General features: G+C 37.4%; 1 protein-coding gene across 6 annotated transcripts in view; it reads right to left on the bottom strand.

Moving 5' to 3' along the window:
• SIM1 (SIM bHLH transcription factor 1) overlaps positions 1–14,206 on the bottom strand; it is a 56,263-nt gene that overhangs the window by 9,477 nt on the left and 32,580 nt on the right. For all 6 annotated transcript variants that reach the window (XM_051778183.1, XM_051778182.1, XM_051778181.1 and 3 more), the window contains 2 exons: positions 7,848–8,013; positions 131–536 (listed from right to left, as the gene is read on the bottom strand). In XM_051778183.1, coding sequence (XP_051634143.1) covers positions 131–536; positions 7,848–8,013 — 572 coding nt within the window. The remainder of the gene's footprint in view (positions 1–130; positions 537–7,847; positions 8,014–14,206) is intronic.

Here is a 14,206-nt window from a genome sequence, read left to right on the forward strand (position 1 = left end):
GACCTCAGAGACAAGAATATAGATCAAAAGTCTCTCTCATTTTCCATTTTTCACATAAAAAGCTGAATGTATATGTCATATTGCTCTATCTGAGGTGGTGTCGCTTCTGCAAATCCTTGTTATCTCTTACCATGAATCCTGTGCACTGATGTTATGTGGGGCATACTGTTTTCATACACTTCTCTGCTCTCAGGGGACGACTTAGTCAGAGGCAATGCTGAACGAGAACCCCACCAGCTCTCCCTTCCCGGCTGCGGTGTGCCAAGGAAATACCGTCCAGCTTCACATCTGCCTCCTTCACAGGCCTGAGTGTGGAAGTGCCTGTCATCAGTCAGCCTGGAGTGCTCTAGTGCAAAGCCGTAGCAGAGCGCACTGCGGTCTGAGTACTGTCTGTAGGCACAGGAGACATCGTGGTGCTGGGAGCTTGGTCTCTCTGCAGGCTCCAGGAGCTGGGGAGAAGCCGTATCGGTCAGAGGGCTCCCACCCCACTGGCTCTCGTGGTCAGACTCAGATCTCTCAGTGTGAAATCCAGAATACTGCAAAACAGGAGAAGCAGCATGGAAATTACCACACCTGCATGAAATCTGCAAGTGACTGCACTGGAAAGGCAGAGTGTGTATGTGATAGGGTGTTTTTTGTGAGCGTGCCCACATATCTGCACCTTCTGATTGGACTCCTGGTCCTTTCCTGTACAACACTCTGTAATGAGTTCACAGATGACAGAATAGACCTCATGAAAGTCTAAAACATCCCATGTCGACCCTTAATAGCCATCTTCTTTATGATGTGTAATATTAGGTTCAGCAATATCAATGCTGCAATTCAATAGTTTTTTAATATGTCCAGGTTTTTCCTGTTGCTTTGAAAGCTAGTGCTTCTGCTCAGCAATGGTGCTCCAATGCACTTCAGGAAAGCGCTTACAAAAGGGGCTGAAATAACACTGCTCCTGGAGCATTCTCACATGTCAAATTGAAACCGTGTGTATTTCAAGGGGTTTTTTTTTAAGGGTTCACTCTCTTTTCCTCATATTTTGTTTGTTGATGGTTTTGTTTTTCTTACCTGGAACTGTATCTTTAAACTTCTTTCCTCCTACTTGAAGGGAAAAGAAAGCCTTTTGTCGATCCTGGGCTACCAACACTTCTACAGGATAAAGCTCCAAAGTGATGGCAGATAGGTAAGAAGCTAAAAATTAAAGCTCTGATGCAATATGGGAACAAGGAAAACCCAGAAACTATTTGCTAGAAAAGGTGACTTTTCTAGCAGGCATAGTGGGCATTTGGCACCCTCACTTAAGCAGGGCCCTCCCAGTACAGAATAAGCAACTAGCAGGCAGTTAGAAAATTGTCCAGAACAGGAGCATGGGCATTTGTTTAGAGAGAAGTAAGGGTTAGGTTAAATCTCACAGATTTCTAGATGCTATTAATGAATGCTTCAAACTTTCAGATAATTTTTGGGAAAGGAAAAAAAAACAACTTATTAAACCTCCTAGAATTTACCTATCTCATTTTTAAATCTTTTTATTTATTGGAACTGTCAAACTTCACAGAACAGTTTTAACTCAATTTCTCCCATGATATGGACTGGGACAAGACCAAAGCTGTACATGCTCACATCCTCAGCACTACACACTCATGTCACAAATCAGTGTATTACAACATGAAACTTCAGAATTCTCCCATTCCTTCACTCACCTTCCAGCTGCCCACTCTCCGTTTTCTTTTAATAGGCCTAACATGAGCTTACCTGCCTTTTCATTAGATTAAGTTGCTATGAAACTCCTCATTACCAACCAGAACCAAAGTTTTATGCACTTCCCAACTGAAAGTACTGACCAGATGTTTGACTTACAGAAACATAAACCATCTGTGCAACATCAATAGCGGTTTTGGCATTTAATTGGGTATTTCTTCAGTATTGCAGTTTATGTTTGTGAATACTGTTTGTTAACACGATAGGTTATTTAAAGGAAACAAAGAAAAGGTCATGGCTTTGAGGAAGTCAATTATATTTTGTTATTAGTTGTCAGAAGAATACCCATAGGCAAAAAGCCTACCAGTAGATATGGAAGAGGTCAGGAATTTAGTACCACTATACGCATCACAAGGTTTTAGAGATTAAAGGAAAAATACGATTTTTTATGAAGGTAAGATAGTTACAGAGCCACAAAAGTGTTCTTTTAAATTCCAGTAACTTGGTATATATTAACTAGGAACTTTATTCAGTCATCACAGTGTTATGCGATCAACTGGAGCATCTAACTCTTCTAGCATCCTTTCAGGTCTAAAGTCTGCAAACTGGTTAGTCACAAAGATATATTCTAAATAGGTGAATGACTGTAAACTTTTTAGGTAAAAATGTATAGATAAAATTAAGTTTCCAACAAAAAAATTAGAAATCGTTAACAAGACTATTAACAATTACTAAATTTTAGCTGAAATGAAAATAGACAAAAGGAAAAATACTTTTGTATCTGTTCTTAATTTTAGAATTATTTTTAGTGGTCTTTTTGGATTTGACTTTTATAAACTAGTCTTTTTAATTTTAAAAATTAAGCTGCAATATTATACAGTATAAGCAAGCCTAAATGCAAGTATAGAAAAGTCAAAAGTTCATTTATTTCTTATTAAAAACAAAACTCACAGAATATGTTTCTTTCATGGGGAGGGCAAGGAAAATTAATTTCCAGTAATGTAATGAAAAAATTTTGGACAATTTATTATGATAATAAATGCCAGAGAATCTTTCAGACTGAAAGCTCTTAATTTCCTGTAGCTGTACTAGATATTTGTCTATTAGTTCTCTTTTTCTAAGGACACTTCAGGGTCCAGCATCTCTTCTCTTGAAGGGAATTTCTTCATTTAACTGAAAACCTTCTCAGTTACTTTTTGCTTTTATCTTGAACCTAGTCACAATTGCACAGGCCTTTGTGCACTTTTCTTAGAGAAATGGAAATACTCTCAAAGCATGTGTTTTTAGTGTATCAGGAATGCATCATGTGATGTCATACAATGATGTAGTCAAGACCAACTTTACTTAATGCATCTTCTTTGTACTTGATGTAAATTATAATTATTTGAGATCTGACCTGTAGCAACTGCTACAGACCATGGATAGAATTAAATTAAGTGAATTGTTTGTGGCCCGCCTTGTCTGCCAACAGACATGGTTTGATATGAATACTTACTCTTAAGGTAAAACATCAGAAGGCACAGGGCAAAAATATGTCTAATTCCCTTTAAAGATAGCCACACATCTATTTGGTGTCATGAGGCTGCTCCACCACCGCAGTCCTACTGCTGCCTCTTCTGGAAATCGAATGTTGACAGGTGGATACTTCAAATATGGGCATGTGTGACATGTTGATGGGGAGAGAAATGAAAGGATGATCAAAGATATTGCTTTACTGGAATGGGAGTGGAAACATTATCTCTCAAGTCAGAATGAGGCTCCCATATGTGATGAAAGACCATAAAAAATGGAATCAGATTTAATGAAAATTACATCAAATTAAAATCAATGATTTTTTTTTTGCCAAGTCCAGTCATGCCTCAGCAGAAGTGTTTTCCTTTCTATTAATTTTTGCCTTCTGACTTCTATCAGGATCCAGAAGACAAAAGTAATTTATTACTTTCTGGTTTTTGACAAAGTTTAACCAGCAGTGAGAAAGAACTTCAGACAGGCAACATGTGAAATCCTTTCAGGTGATTTCTGAATTGTCTTCTGGCATATACAACAACAAAATATAAATTAATTGGTACTCCAGCTGGTTCCTGGAAACTGAATTGCCACCTCTGAAAATTAGAAATGTCTTCCAGAGTGTTAATTCAGTGTGCCATCACAGTGAGAGCACGCTAGTGGAATCAGCACTGACATAGAAAGGGGCTATAGGCCACCACTGATGTTATTTTCACTCCAAGAAAAACTTCAGGAGGGCTGAAGGGTGAGGAAATAGGAAAATATAAATTCCATGTCTAAAAAAAGCTTACCCTATGAGAGCTCGTGGAAGTATATTACGCCAGTAGACAATTTAATATTTCTCAGGTGATTTTCTTTTTCCTGACTTTCCATTCTTACAGGTGTCTTACTGGTCTGAGGACTCATCTTGTCATACACAGCAACATCAGCCTGCTCCACATACCATGCCAGATGTTCAAACAATAGATGTTATAGATATATAATTTTCTGGCAGCCTACTCAGGTTTTTATTATTATAAACATTAAATATATAGTGAAACCCTCACAGAGTCCTCTTTTCCATGAAAAACTTTCACTACATCAGCATTAGCAGTTTTCCTCTTCATTTGTGTCTTAACCATGAGAAAAAAAAATCACAGATGCGGGCTGCATTGTACTAAGAACATATGCATGCTTTTAAATCACTTTTATCTTACTTTTTACTAATGTAATCCTGAAATGTAAAATATGTTCTTTTCGCATTTACTATTATAGGCAGAACAGATGGTGAAAGGCTTAGATTAAAGTAATACAGCATGTCCATTAAAATAACCCCCACTGCTGGTGACTCTTCACCAGACCAAGAGTTATGTTTACTATAAAAAGAGTGTTTTGCTTTGCTTTTGAATACACTAGAAGCTGCCAAAGCTTTAGGCTACAGGAAGAAACTAAAAAAAAAAAAAAAAAACAAACCACAAAACCAAACCAAAAAAACAAAACCAAAAACCAGACTGGATAGAATTCAGCCTAGTTCAGTTATCTTTATCCCATTGGGTGATATGCCCAAATGGAGGCGAATTGCAAAATTAATCCAGATTATTCATTTAAAGGAGCTATAAAATCAATACACCTCTGAAATCAGGTGTATTAATATGCACCAATTTCAAAAAATTTATGAATGTTGTATACACACCAAAGCCTCCATCCAGTGGCTCTTGGGTATATCATTACTTGTATGTGTGCATTCTTTATTACATATATATGATCTTTATCCAAGAACTAGGATGATATATGAAGCAACAAACATTTTACCAGATCTGACCATAAAACATTTCCACTAGAGGCAGACAACAGGCAATTTGAAATATTTTCTTTGGACAATCATAGTTAATGGGACATTAAACTCCAAAGCAGTTCAGATGATCATAATTAAAATGTTTTTCCAACCTTATTGCTATTTTCTGTGTACAGAATAAATGAGGTTCAGGGCTAGCTTTTGGGAGCACAAAATAAATGAGGTCTGGGGCTAGATTTTGGGAGCCACTCACTATTATTATTGTTATTATTATTACTATTATAACCAACTCATAATTTTCTTTTCTTGTTAATATCTATCAAATCTTCATCTCCCAGATTTTTCTCCCACCATCTCTTTCAGCTCTGCACCCCTCTGATGGGACAGGACTAAAAAAAGCACTGTTCAAAGTGTCTGGGCAAATCCTACGGTTTTATCATGAATTTTAGGTTGCTTTCCTCTTGCTTGCCCTTCCCTTGTTTGAGGCTGGTTTCATAGAACCCACTAGTTCACTGTACTAACATCAGGCAGTGTTAATCAGATGCTGACAAATCCTTCCAGTTTAATGAACTCAGTTTTGTTTTAAGTCTACAAGACCCATATTATGCTCTGCCTGCTTTTGCATAAGATTTGAGGAAAAAAAAAATTAATACTATCTTAGATAACCAAAACATCCACTTTTTGCTCTAGTAGTAAAAATTCAGCTGAGATTGATTAGCATCATTTTGATACAGTTCATATCTCATGTAGCTATCCTAGGTGCACACAGCTGGCAAGGCAGAGGATTCTCAGCACCCAGTAAAGCATATGATTTCTTTTTCTCTTCAAGAGAGAAGAAAAGTAAATGATAAGGGGAAAAGACAAAAAAAGGAAAGGAAAAAAAGAAAGAAATTATGTACAGTTAAAATCTCCTAGAGTGCCCTTTAGTTCAGGAAGTACTTCACTCACTGCCATTATTTTACTAATGAACTTCCTGCTTCCTTTCCCCACCACAACCCAAGCTCCTGTGTAAGCCAAAACTCGTGACTTCACTTTTCAGCCATGGCTTTTAAGTCACACTCTGATTCTCCTCAGCTGACTGGCAAATTATATGGGCAGGAGGCTGAAGAACACAGGCTGTACCACCTGCTCCATGTTCTTCACAAGGGCTTCTCTTAGTCTTTCAACAGTTTGTTCAGTGGTGGAGAAGGATGAGAGGGAGACAAATACAAGCTGCCAGCATTACTTGTGGTGATGGGCTGCAATGAAAGGTATGACCATTTTTCAAGATACTGGCAACTACCACGGCTGCTTCTTGAATGATGAAATCTGTGACTTTACTATGAAGCAGCTGGTAATGAGGATACAAAGTGAAACTGGAGACTGAGCACTCTGATGTTCCAGACAACAATCCCTGATAAACCAGCAGTCACAACACTGCACTGCTAGTTCAGGGTTTTTTTCTGGTGGCAGAAAGAGTAAGCAGGTACCAATGAAAGTCACACTTTCAGAAATCAGATTGATGTGGAAGGATAACAAGTCTTGAGCTGGGATTGTCCTGATAGCAAATGAGTACTTTGGAAAGGACTGTATAAGGAGAGATGAAGTGTAATTTCAGTAAATCAAAGATACTCTAAAAATCTAATTTAGAATTATTTGTAGGTATCTTCCGCAATTCTTTGAAACAGTTTGATTGCAATTGTTTGATGTAGTGCATTCAAGAAAAAGGCTTTTTTAACAACCCACAGAAATGTGTATGAACAAATGTGCTATAACAACCTCAGACAAAATTAGATTCTTAAAATTAGGAATGTGAATTCATATCTAGGTGCTCTGTTAAATATTCCCTTTTCCAAAAGCAGATGTCATTTAATTTAAATCCTTACCCTTGGTACTTTTGAAGGGGAAAAAGAAAGAAAACAAGGAAGTGATGTAGACATTTGGGTTCGCATTATACACTCTTAGAGGTCAGTTAAGAAAACATTGTACCTACAGAGAAACTGTAGTCATTAAGGTTATTATCAGTTAAATATTGACCTGGGCTCTTTAAAAATACATAGCTCTTCAATGTTACATTATGAAAGCATACATTTATATCCACTGTGTGGAGGAATAAGGGCAGTAAGACTTGTATCATTAGTAAACATCATGGTTATATTAACAAACAGATGTATTTGAGCTAAAAGTTTGACAACGTAAGTATGCAAGTGCTGTGGCATTGCCTGCAGAATCCAGTTGCACAAATGTGTTGGGTAAGCTTCAGTTCACAGACCCGATCGAGTTTGGTCCATTCTCCAGGCAGGGACATGTTCCTTACACATTAGGCTTGAAAATGAAATCTGGGAAATTAAAGTCTACTGATGCCAATGACCACCTCCTAGTGTTTCCTTCCTTTCAAAGCTTTGTACATAGAAAAACTTTCTTTTTCCAGTCAGCAAGTTAGCTGGCTGCTTTCCCTTCTCAAAACTCACTCCTCTTGACTAAGAGTTCAGTATTAAACTGCTGTCAAACATCTGGCAGCTTTTAGATATGTTGGAATTAATAAAGAGTAAGTAAGAAAAAGCAAGCTTTCTCAAATGGCAAGACTCACAGTCCTCTCAAACCAAGTATTTCAAAACCAACATTTTCATTTGGTCCTTCTGTCCGCTCCTCATTAACTCTGAGCCCTGTGTTGCTATTGTTGTTGATGATGATTTATTATGCATGCTGAAACATAAATGTTTCCAGATTTTTAGAAACAGTTTAAAGAAACATATTCCCGCCTCAAGATCTTATAACCTGCGGTCTTTTATTCCCTTTAAGAAACATGTTCTTTGGCCCATTCTAGTTACTTGTGCAAAATAGAAGGCAAAATCAAGATATACAAGAAGATTTAATTTCTTGTTTCAAAGACAGTTACCTGTGGATATGGTGATGTCCTTGATTTTGACTTTGTGCTCGAGAGGCGAGATTTGCTTCCCTTCCTGTTATCCGTTATGGTTGGAGTTGAATTTGCATATGAGAATGCCGGCTTGGTAGCAGTGACCTGATCCAGGGAGAGCTGTAGTCCTTTATATTCAGTATCCCTATATAAAAGGCAAAAGTGAAAAACAAACTCACTTCATAACTTAATGGGAAACATTCCTTCCTTCTAAGTGGGGGGTGGAAACAAAAGATATTTTTCAAGAAAAAGAATAAAGCAATCCAGGGCAAGCCAGTATATCCCCCTAATACATTTATGGAGTATAGCTTACTAAACAATAGCACCATATTTATACGGAAAATATGATTGCTTTTTGCATCCAGCTGTTATCATCCTGACCTACTTTGGGCAATAATAAAAAGCCAATGGGATGGATATTTCTGAGATTTATATTAAAGTTCTACATTAGTCACATAGCTAAGCAGTTAATAGGATACATTTTCCTCAAAACTCTTTTAACCATACAACTGCAAACTTAACACATGAGTATATGTGTGTATGTTTTCACATGTGTGTATGTGGGGTGCACGTAACAGCCTACACAGCTGACTAACTAAATTGAATAACATATTTTTTTTTAATGGAAAACATTTGATCTTTAAGGCCATATTTTTCATTGTTTCTGAGGTTTTGGGCAATTGGTGTAAATTTTTGAAATTTTGTTTCTTCTATGAGTCTTGTGAGTGTTTATTTATATAAAAAATCCATCAGATTTTTTTTATACCAGCTTACCAGTCAGAGAAAGTGGTTAAATAAATACAAATCTTGTGATTTAAATATTCTGTCCATCTCTCACAAAATACTAGAGGTTTTCTCTGGGGAGCTTGTGAAGTTCAGTTAGATTCTTCAGACTTTCTAATGAATACATAAAAGTAAGGGAAACTGGCATTGTTCACAATATCTTGCTAACCATAACGTGGGCATATGCATTGGACTGCACCCCTCTGCACACATCTGCATGTCTGCTGATACCCGGGGGAGTAAGAAATGAGCTCTCCAGCTTTCATGTAGTCATACGGAACCTATTCTGACAATGATTTATTAAAAGAGAGCAAAGCAAGAGCTTCTTCCTGACCTACCTACCTGGAGGAAAAGAGGGAGGATTCATGATTTTTCTCTTCCTTTGTGTTACCAGTAGAGAAGTAGGAGAACAAGGGAAGAATAATGCTTCTCTTATGCAGTCAAAGCAGTAACATTCATTCACATATTACCCCATACTTCATACTTAATTAATTATATTAATAATAAATAATTTCCCCAGCTTTAGCAACAATATCTTGCTCTGTAATCACACATATATTGATGTGTAAGCCATAAGAGTCTAACATTTTTTAAAAAAGAGCTGCACCACAACCTGAGCATCTCACAGCTTAGTACACTGAAATGTTTTCAGATAAAAGTCAGGGGCAGAAGGACAAACTTGATAAATCAATGAAATAAGTGAAATAGGATGAATCTTTGAGCAGGCTCAGATAAACCTGCAGAATATAAAAATTAATTCATCCCAGTTCTACAATAATTTTTTTTCATCTGATAAGCAGCAAACTTGTTGGTTAAATAGGCTTGGATTTTTTTGGCAATGTTGACTATGTGTGTACATAACACGTGAAAGTGAATCCCTGACATTAGAACTGCACTGACTACACTGTTTCCAGTCCAAAGCAGACAGAGCCCGGTCAAGTATAAGTAATGCTTTGTAATGCAAAATTAGTTATTAATGAGGTAATTTCTTCAAATTTTGGCTTTAATAGAGATAGGTCTCTGCTATAATACCTGCATTTCAAATATCCTGTCTGCAGTGAAAGCATCTGAATATGGGGCTTCACTTTGGCCTGTTTGACAGGTACGGCTCATCCACATATTTTGAAAGCATTAATCTTTTCTGTGATTACTCCCAGAATTTTCATCCAGACAGTTTGGCTTGACATGCAAAGCATCTGTCTCCATAATTGATCCGTACCAAATTTTCTTTATGTTATACAAAACATCAGAAACAAAGGATGTCCAATAATCTTCATATTTGACCAGTCCAATAGCATAAGATTTTATCAATAGTCCTGAAAAAAATGTCAGTCTCATCCTGATATACACATTCCCCCTGACTACTTAATTATAAGAAGAGGAGGGTCCTGCAGTCTCAGTGCCAGATGCAGAAAATATTGCCTCCAGAAACTAAAATTAATCAAAACTAAGCATATAAGTTGTTCACAGACTTAGGGGTATGACGAGATTGTCTTTCAGTTTTGAACCTACCACCCCTTTTACCTCCCTTTTTGCTGGAGAACCCATAGCTCTGTGCTTCTGCCATTACCTCCCCATCTCTGGTGTATGCCACCTTGTAGCAGTCTGCTGCTGTATCCTGTCAGTGAAAGAGTTTTAAAAAACTGGACTAAATACCACCCTGATATTCAGACCACAGACTGTCACTCTAACACTGCTTATCTGCTGCTACAATCTGTGTAAGGGCTGAGCATTCAAAACATAGAGAGCACACTCTACAATGCTTCTAGGTCATAGTGACTAAGTAAAAACCCAGTCAAACCAGACTGACTGAAAACTTACATGCATTTCAACATTACTTTTCTAGGTCCTTGGTATCATTATGGTGAGGGGTCATCGTCCCAGAACACCGCATATTAGAATAAACACCACAAGCTGGTATTTACAACCAGTTGCTTAGACCAGTAGCATCATTAAACAAAGGACAGTAAGAAAAATATCTGAAGTTCTTGCTGCCAAATGAAAAGTTCCTTAGAAAAAGAACACATCTGTGCTCTCTTTGCAGATGAAACACCTGGACTTTTTAGCATCACTGAGTCATGATTCAATACCTTCTCAACCCTGTCCTAGAACAGCTGCCCTTCAGAATAACCAAGAGACACACCAGAACACTATCAGTAAATGGCCAAGATAAATACCAGAAGTTAAAAAAAAAGAAAAAAAGCAAGCAAAGAAAACACGGAGGAAGAGTCAAAGAGTCCAGTGGTCTCAATGTCAAATGCAAAATATGTTCCACCAAGAAATGAAAATGTTTGAGTACTTGCACTGCAAGGCAAGACACTGGAGAAAGCAGGGCTCCCAGTGATACACAAACAACAGATGGAAATTCTGACAGCTTTCTGGAGGAATTTATAAAACTTCCACCAACCATGGAACTATAATCTCCAGATTTCTATTCATAAACACCTTAATCATCTATTACACAGTCCTAGCCGAACAACAGTACTGCATCTTGTTTTCTACATGTAATTAAAAAAAAAGGTGGTGGATACAAGCCTCTTCCTCCAAGGTCCTCACCTTCAGGATCCCACAGGGATCCATACAATCTACATCTATCTACATGAGACTGCTGAGAGAGAGAGTGATATGGCATGTGTTCAATTGCTAACAGTATGTTGCTGACAATCTACTATTTATCTCATTTTCTGATGCAACTATCATCACTATAAAACATCAGAATAACTACAGGAAATTAGTTCTTAAATGAAGAACAGATGAATCAAACTGAATCCAGACAAGACCAAAGTGATGCTTCTTTGCAAAGGGAAACACATTGAAGACCTCCACCTTTTCATGATGGGAAACAGCCATTCTTTCCACAGTTGGATGGAAATTCTAGGTCCTCTTTGACTCCTCAAAAAACTTGGAGGCATATGCTTTTGGTAGCATATGGCTAAAAAAATGTATTATTTTTCCTCTATCTTGTCTCCCTCACTCCCCATATGAGAATCTGGCCAGTATGGTCAATGTACCAGGCACCTACAGACTGGATTACCATGCTTCACTGTAAGCAAAAATAAATCAGAAGACAAAGGGTAAAATCCTCTTGCTACAATATGCTGGTTCCCATTTTCTTCTCAGATCTAACTCCCAGAAGCGTTTCCACTCTGTGCCATGTGTCTGGCTCTGCCGATGCCCCTTATGAAGCTGGGCCTAATTTTGAAAGTACTTATTGGTGTACCACTTGTACACCATGAAGAACCAACTGCGTTTCTCTGCACTGAAGCATCTGAAAGTTGAGTACAAAGCATTCTTTACTAAAGGGATCTAGTTATAGTAAGCTGCAAAGGTGGTGAAGGACAAAGGCTGAAGCAGCAAAACGCTTGGAAGAGGAAGCCAATCTGTTTGCACATCACTTGGATGCCAGATGGACCTGCAACACTTGAGTGAAGAGTTCTCACAATTCAGCTTTAGAAGACACTTTCTGCCTACTACCATTGCCAAAATATACTATATGAAACATGGTAACAACGATCTGTCTAATCAAAGTTTGAGGAAGAGATAATGAATCATTAGCAGACAGATACAAAAAAAGAACAGTAAGGGAGTATCAGAGCACCACAAAATCTGAATTCTATGCAAACAGCAAAGCTTTCACAACTACAGTGACTAAGCGTGTGGTTAGAGCTCACCATGACACTGAAAAAATGAGAATTTTTTTATGTGGCCTTTTTGAAGGAAAATATATGAGAAAAGGGTGAGTCAGCATTGCTAGAAATAATGTTGGGAAAGAATGGAAATAGTGATAGAGGCCCAGTGGACACAGTGTGGCCCAAGACAAACCAAAACAGTACATACAGACAAGTTGGGCCTTTTTATAATTTTGTTCCTTTAATTAATTGGGTCATATTTAGGACTACTCCCACCAAAATCTGAAAACTAAAGAGAGACTAGACATTAACATTAGAGAGCTAAAGGGACAAATAGTTTTCAAGCTATTGAGACTCCCTACTTAAAAACGGTGTTGGCTATGGAACAAAAGAGAACTTAAGCCCTGAAAAATGCTTTCAAATAGAAAGAGCAGCTAAATAGGATGCATCCAGAGGAAGAAGTAAAATAATGACATCCATTAGTAAAGAATAAATATCCAGATTCATCCCAAAAGTATTTAAGAGGGACAGCTGGACTCAAGAATACAGATCTTATATATTCACGGTCATAAGCAGCATAACCTTCAAAACAAGAAGAAAACCTTAAGAAAAGAACAGAAAAATGCTCAACCCATGGAAAATTCTGCAAAAGCCATAAGAAAAAGCATCTTTTTACATTAATACCACCACATGCCAGAAAGGAAAAATAAGCTACACCTGCACTGACTGAGAAGACACAGATAACCAACAAAGAGGCAAATATTTACAGTGTATTTAATTCCTTCAAAAGACAAAAAATTTAGACACCTTAAAGAAGATGAACAGAAATTCATGTTTCATACATGGAGTTACTGCAATGGATTAGAAATGCGTTTCAGTTCATTGTCTCTAGCAGCAGTAAAAAGATCAGTAGAGCTGGAACTCTTATTCTTAGGTATCTTTCAATTGAACAATATGCAGTGTCACTGGAATACTGTCACTGGAAATCCCAGCAAATAATGAAAAAAAAGGTATCATGGGAGCACCTAAACCTGATATACACTGAATCTAGACCTGTGTCATTCTTTACATGTATTAAAGTAGTTCATGAAGTACAAGTTGAAAGTAAAAGGTGATCTTACTGGAGCAGGTTCCTACATCATTGATACAATCATTCACATGACTGAAGCAAAGCAGAAAATATTGTTCATACAAAAGAAAACAAGGTTTACTTATAATTGGTTACACTATTATTTCAATTGAATACATGATATGTGTTCTAAATTTCCTCTAGTTTTACATGAAAAATCTATGAAAAGGGTCATACACACTCCGCATTTCTTTTAGCTAAAAATCAGAAAAATTATATTTGTCAGATTTTCTGCCAGTCTAGCAATAGAAATTGTGAGATGAAACCAAAGGTGTCAATGTCATTAATGTTCAGTCTATTTTGCTGAGTTATTGCAGTTCAGTTAAAAAAAGACATGAAGGTGATAAAAGTCTGGCACTTCCTCATGCATGTCTGACCACAATTCTGCAATATATCGTTCTTCTACTTTTAAACAATGCCTGCAACTTTTAACATTTCCACACTCCAGCTCATGCAATGCTAACAGAGCACCATTCAGCAGATGAATGAAAAGAGAACAGATTCTGGCTGTTTGTCATCTTCATGGCTTTCTAAATCAGCAGATGGTACAACAAAACAGACAATTTCCTCATCTGCTGTGTCCTCTGTTCAAGTACAATGTGTCTCAGAAATGTTTACAAAGGCCTCGGTCTGTCAGAAGAAGCATATGCAATCCCTTTAGCATCCTCCAGAACCAGTCAAAATAAGTAGGTTTCACTTAGCTCATACAGAAAGCCAAATTTCAGTACAAAGTGAGAAAAAAGCTGTAGGACCTCACTGCTTGTTATGAAACTATGCTGACATTCAGTTGTGCAACC

This window comes from Manacus candei, unplaced genomic scaffold, assembly GCF_025592945.1.
Source record: "Manacus candei isolate 608988 ecotype Guabito, Panama unplaced genomic scaffold, ASM2559294v1 h1tg000011l, whole genome shotgun sequence".
Classification (NCBI taxonomy): domain Eukaryota; kingdom Metazoa; phylum Chordata; class Aves; order Passeriformes; family Pipridae; genus Manacus; species Manacus candei.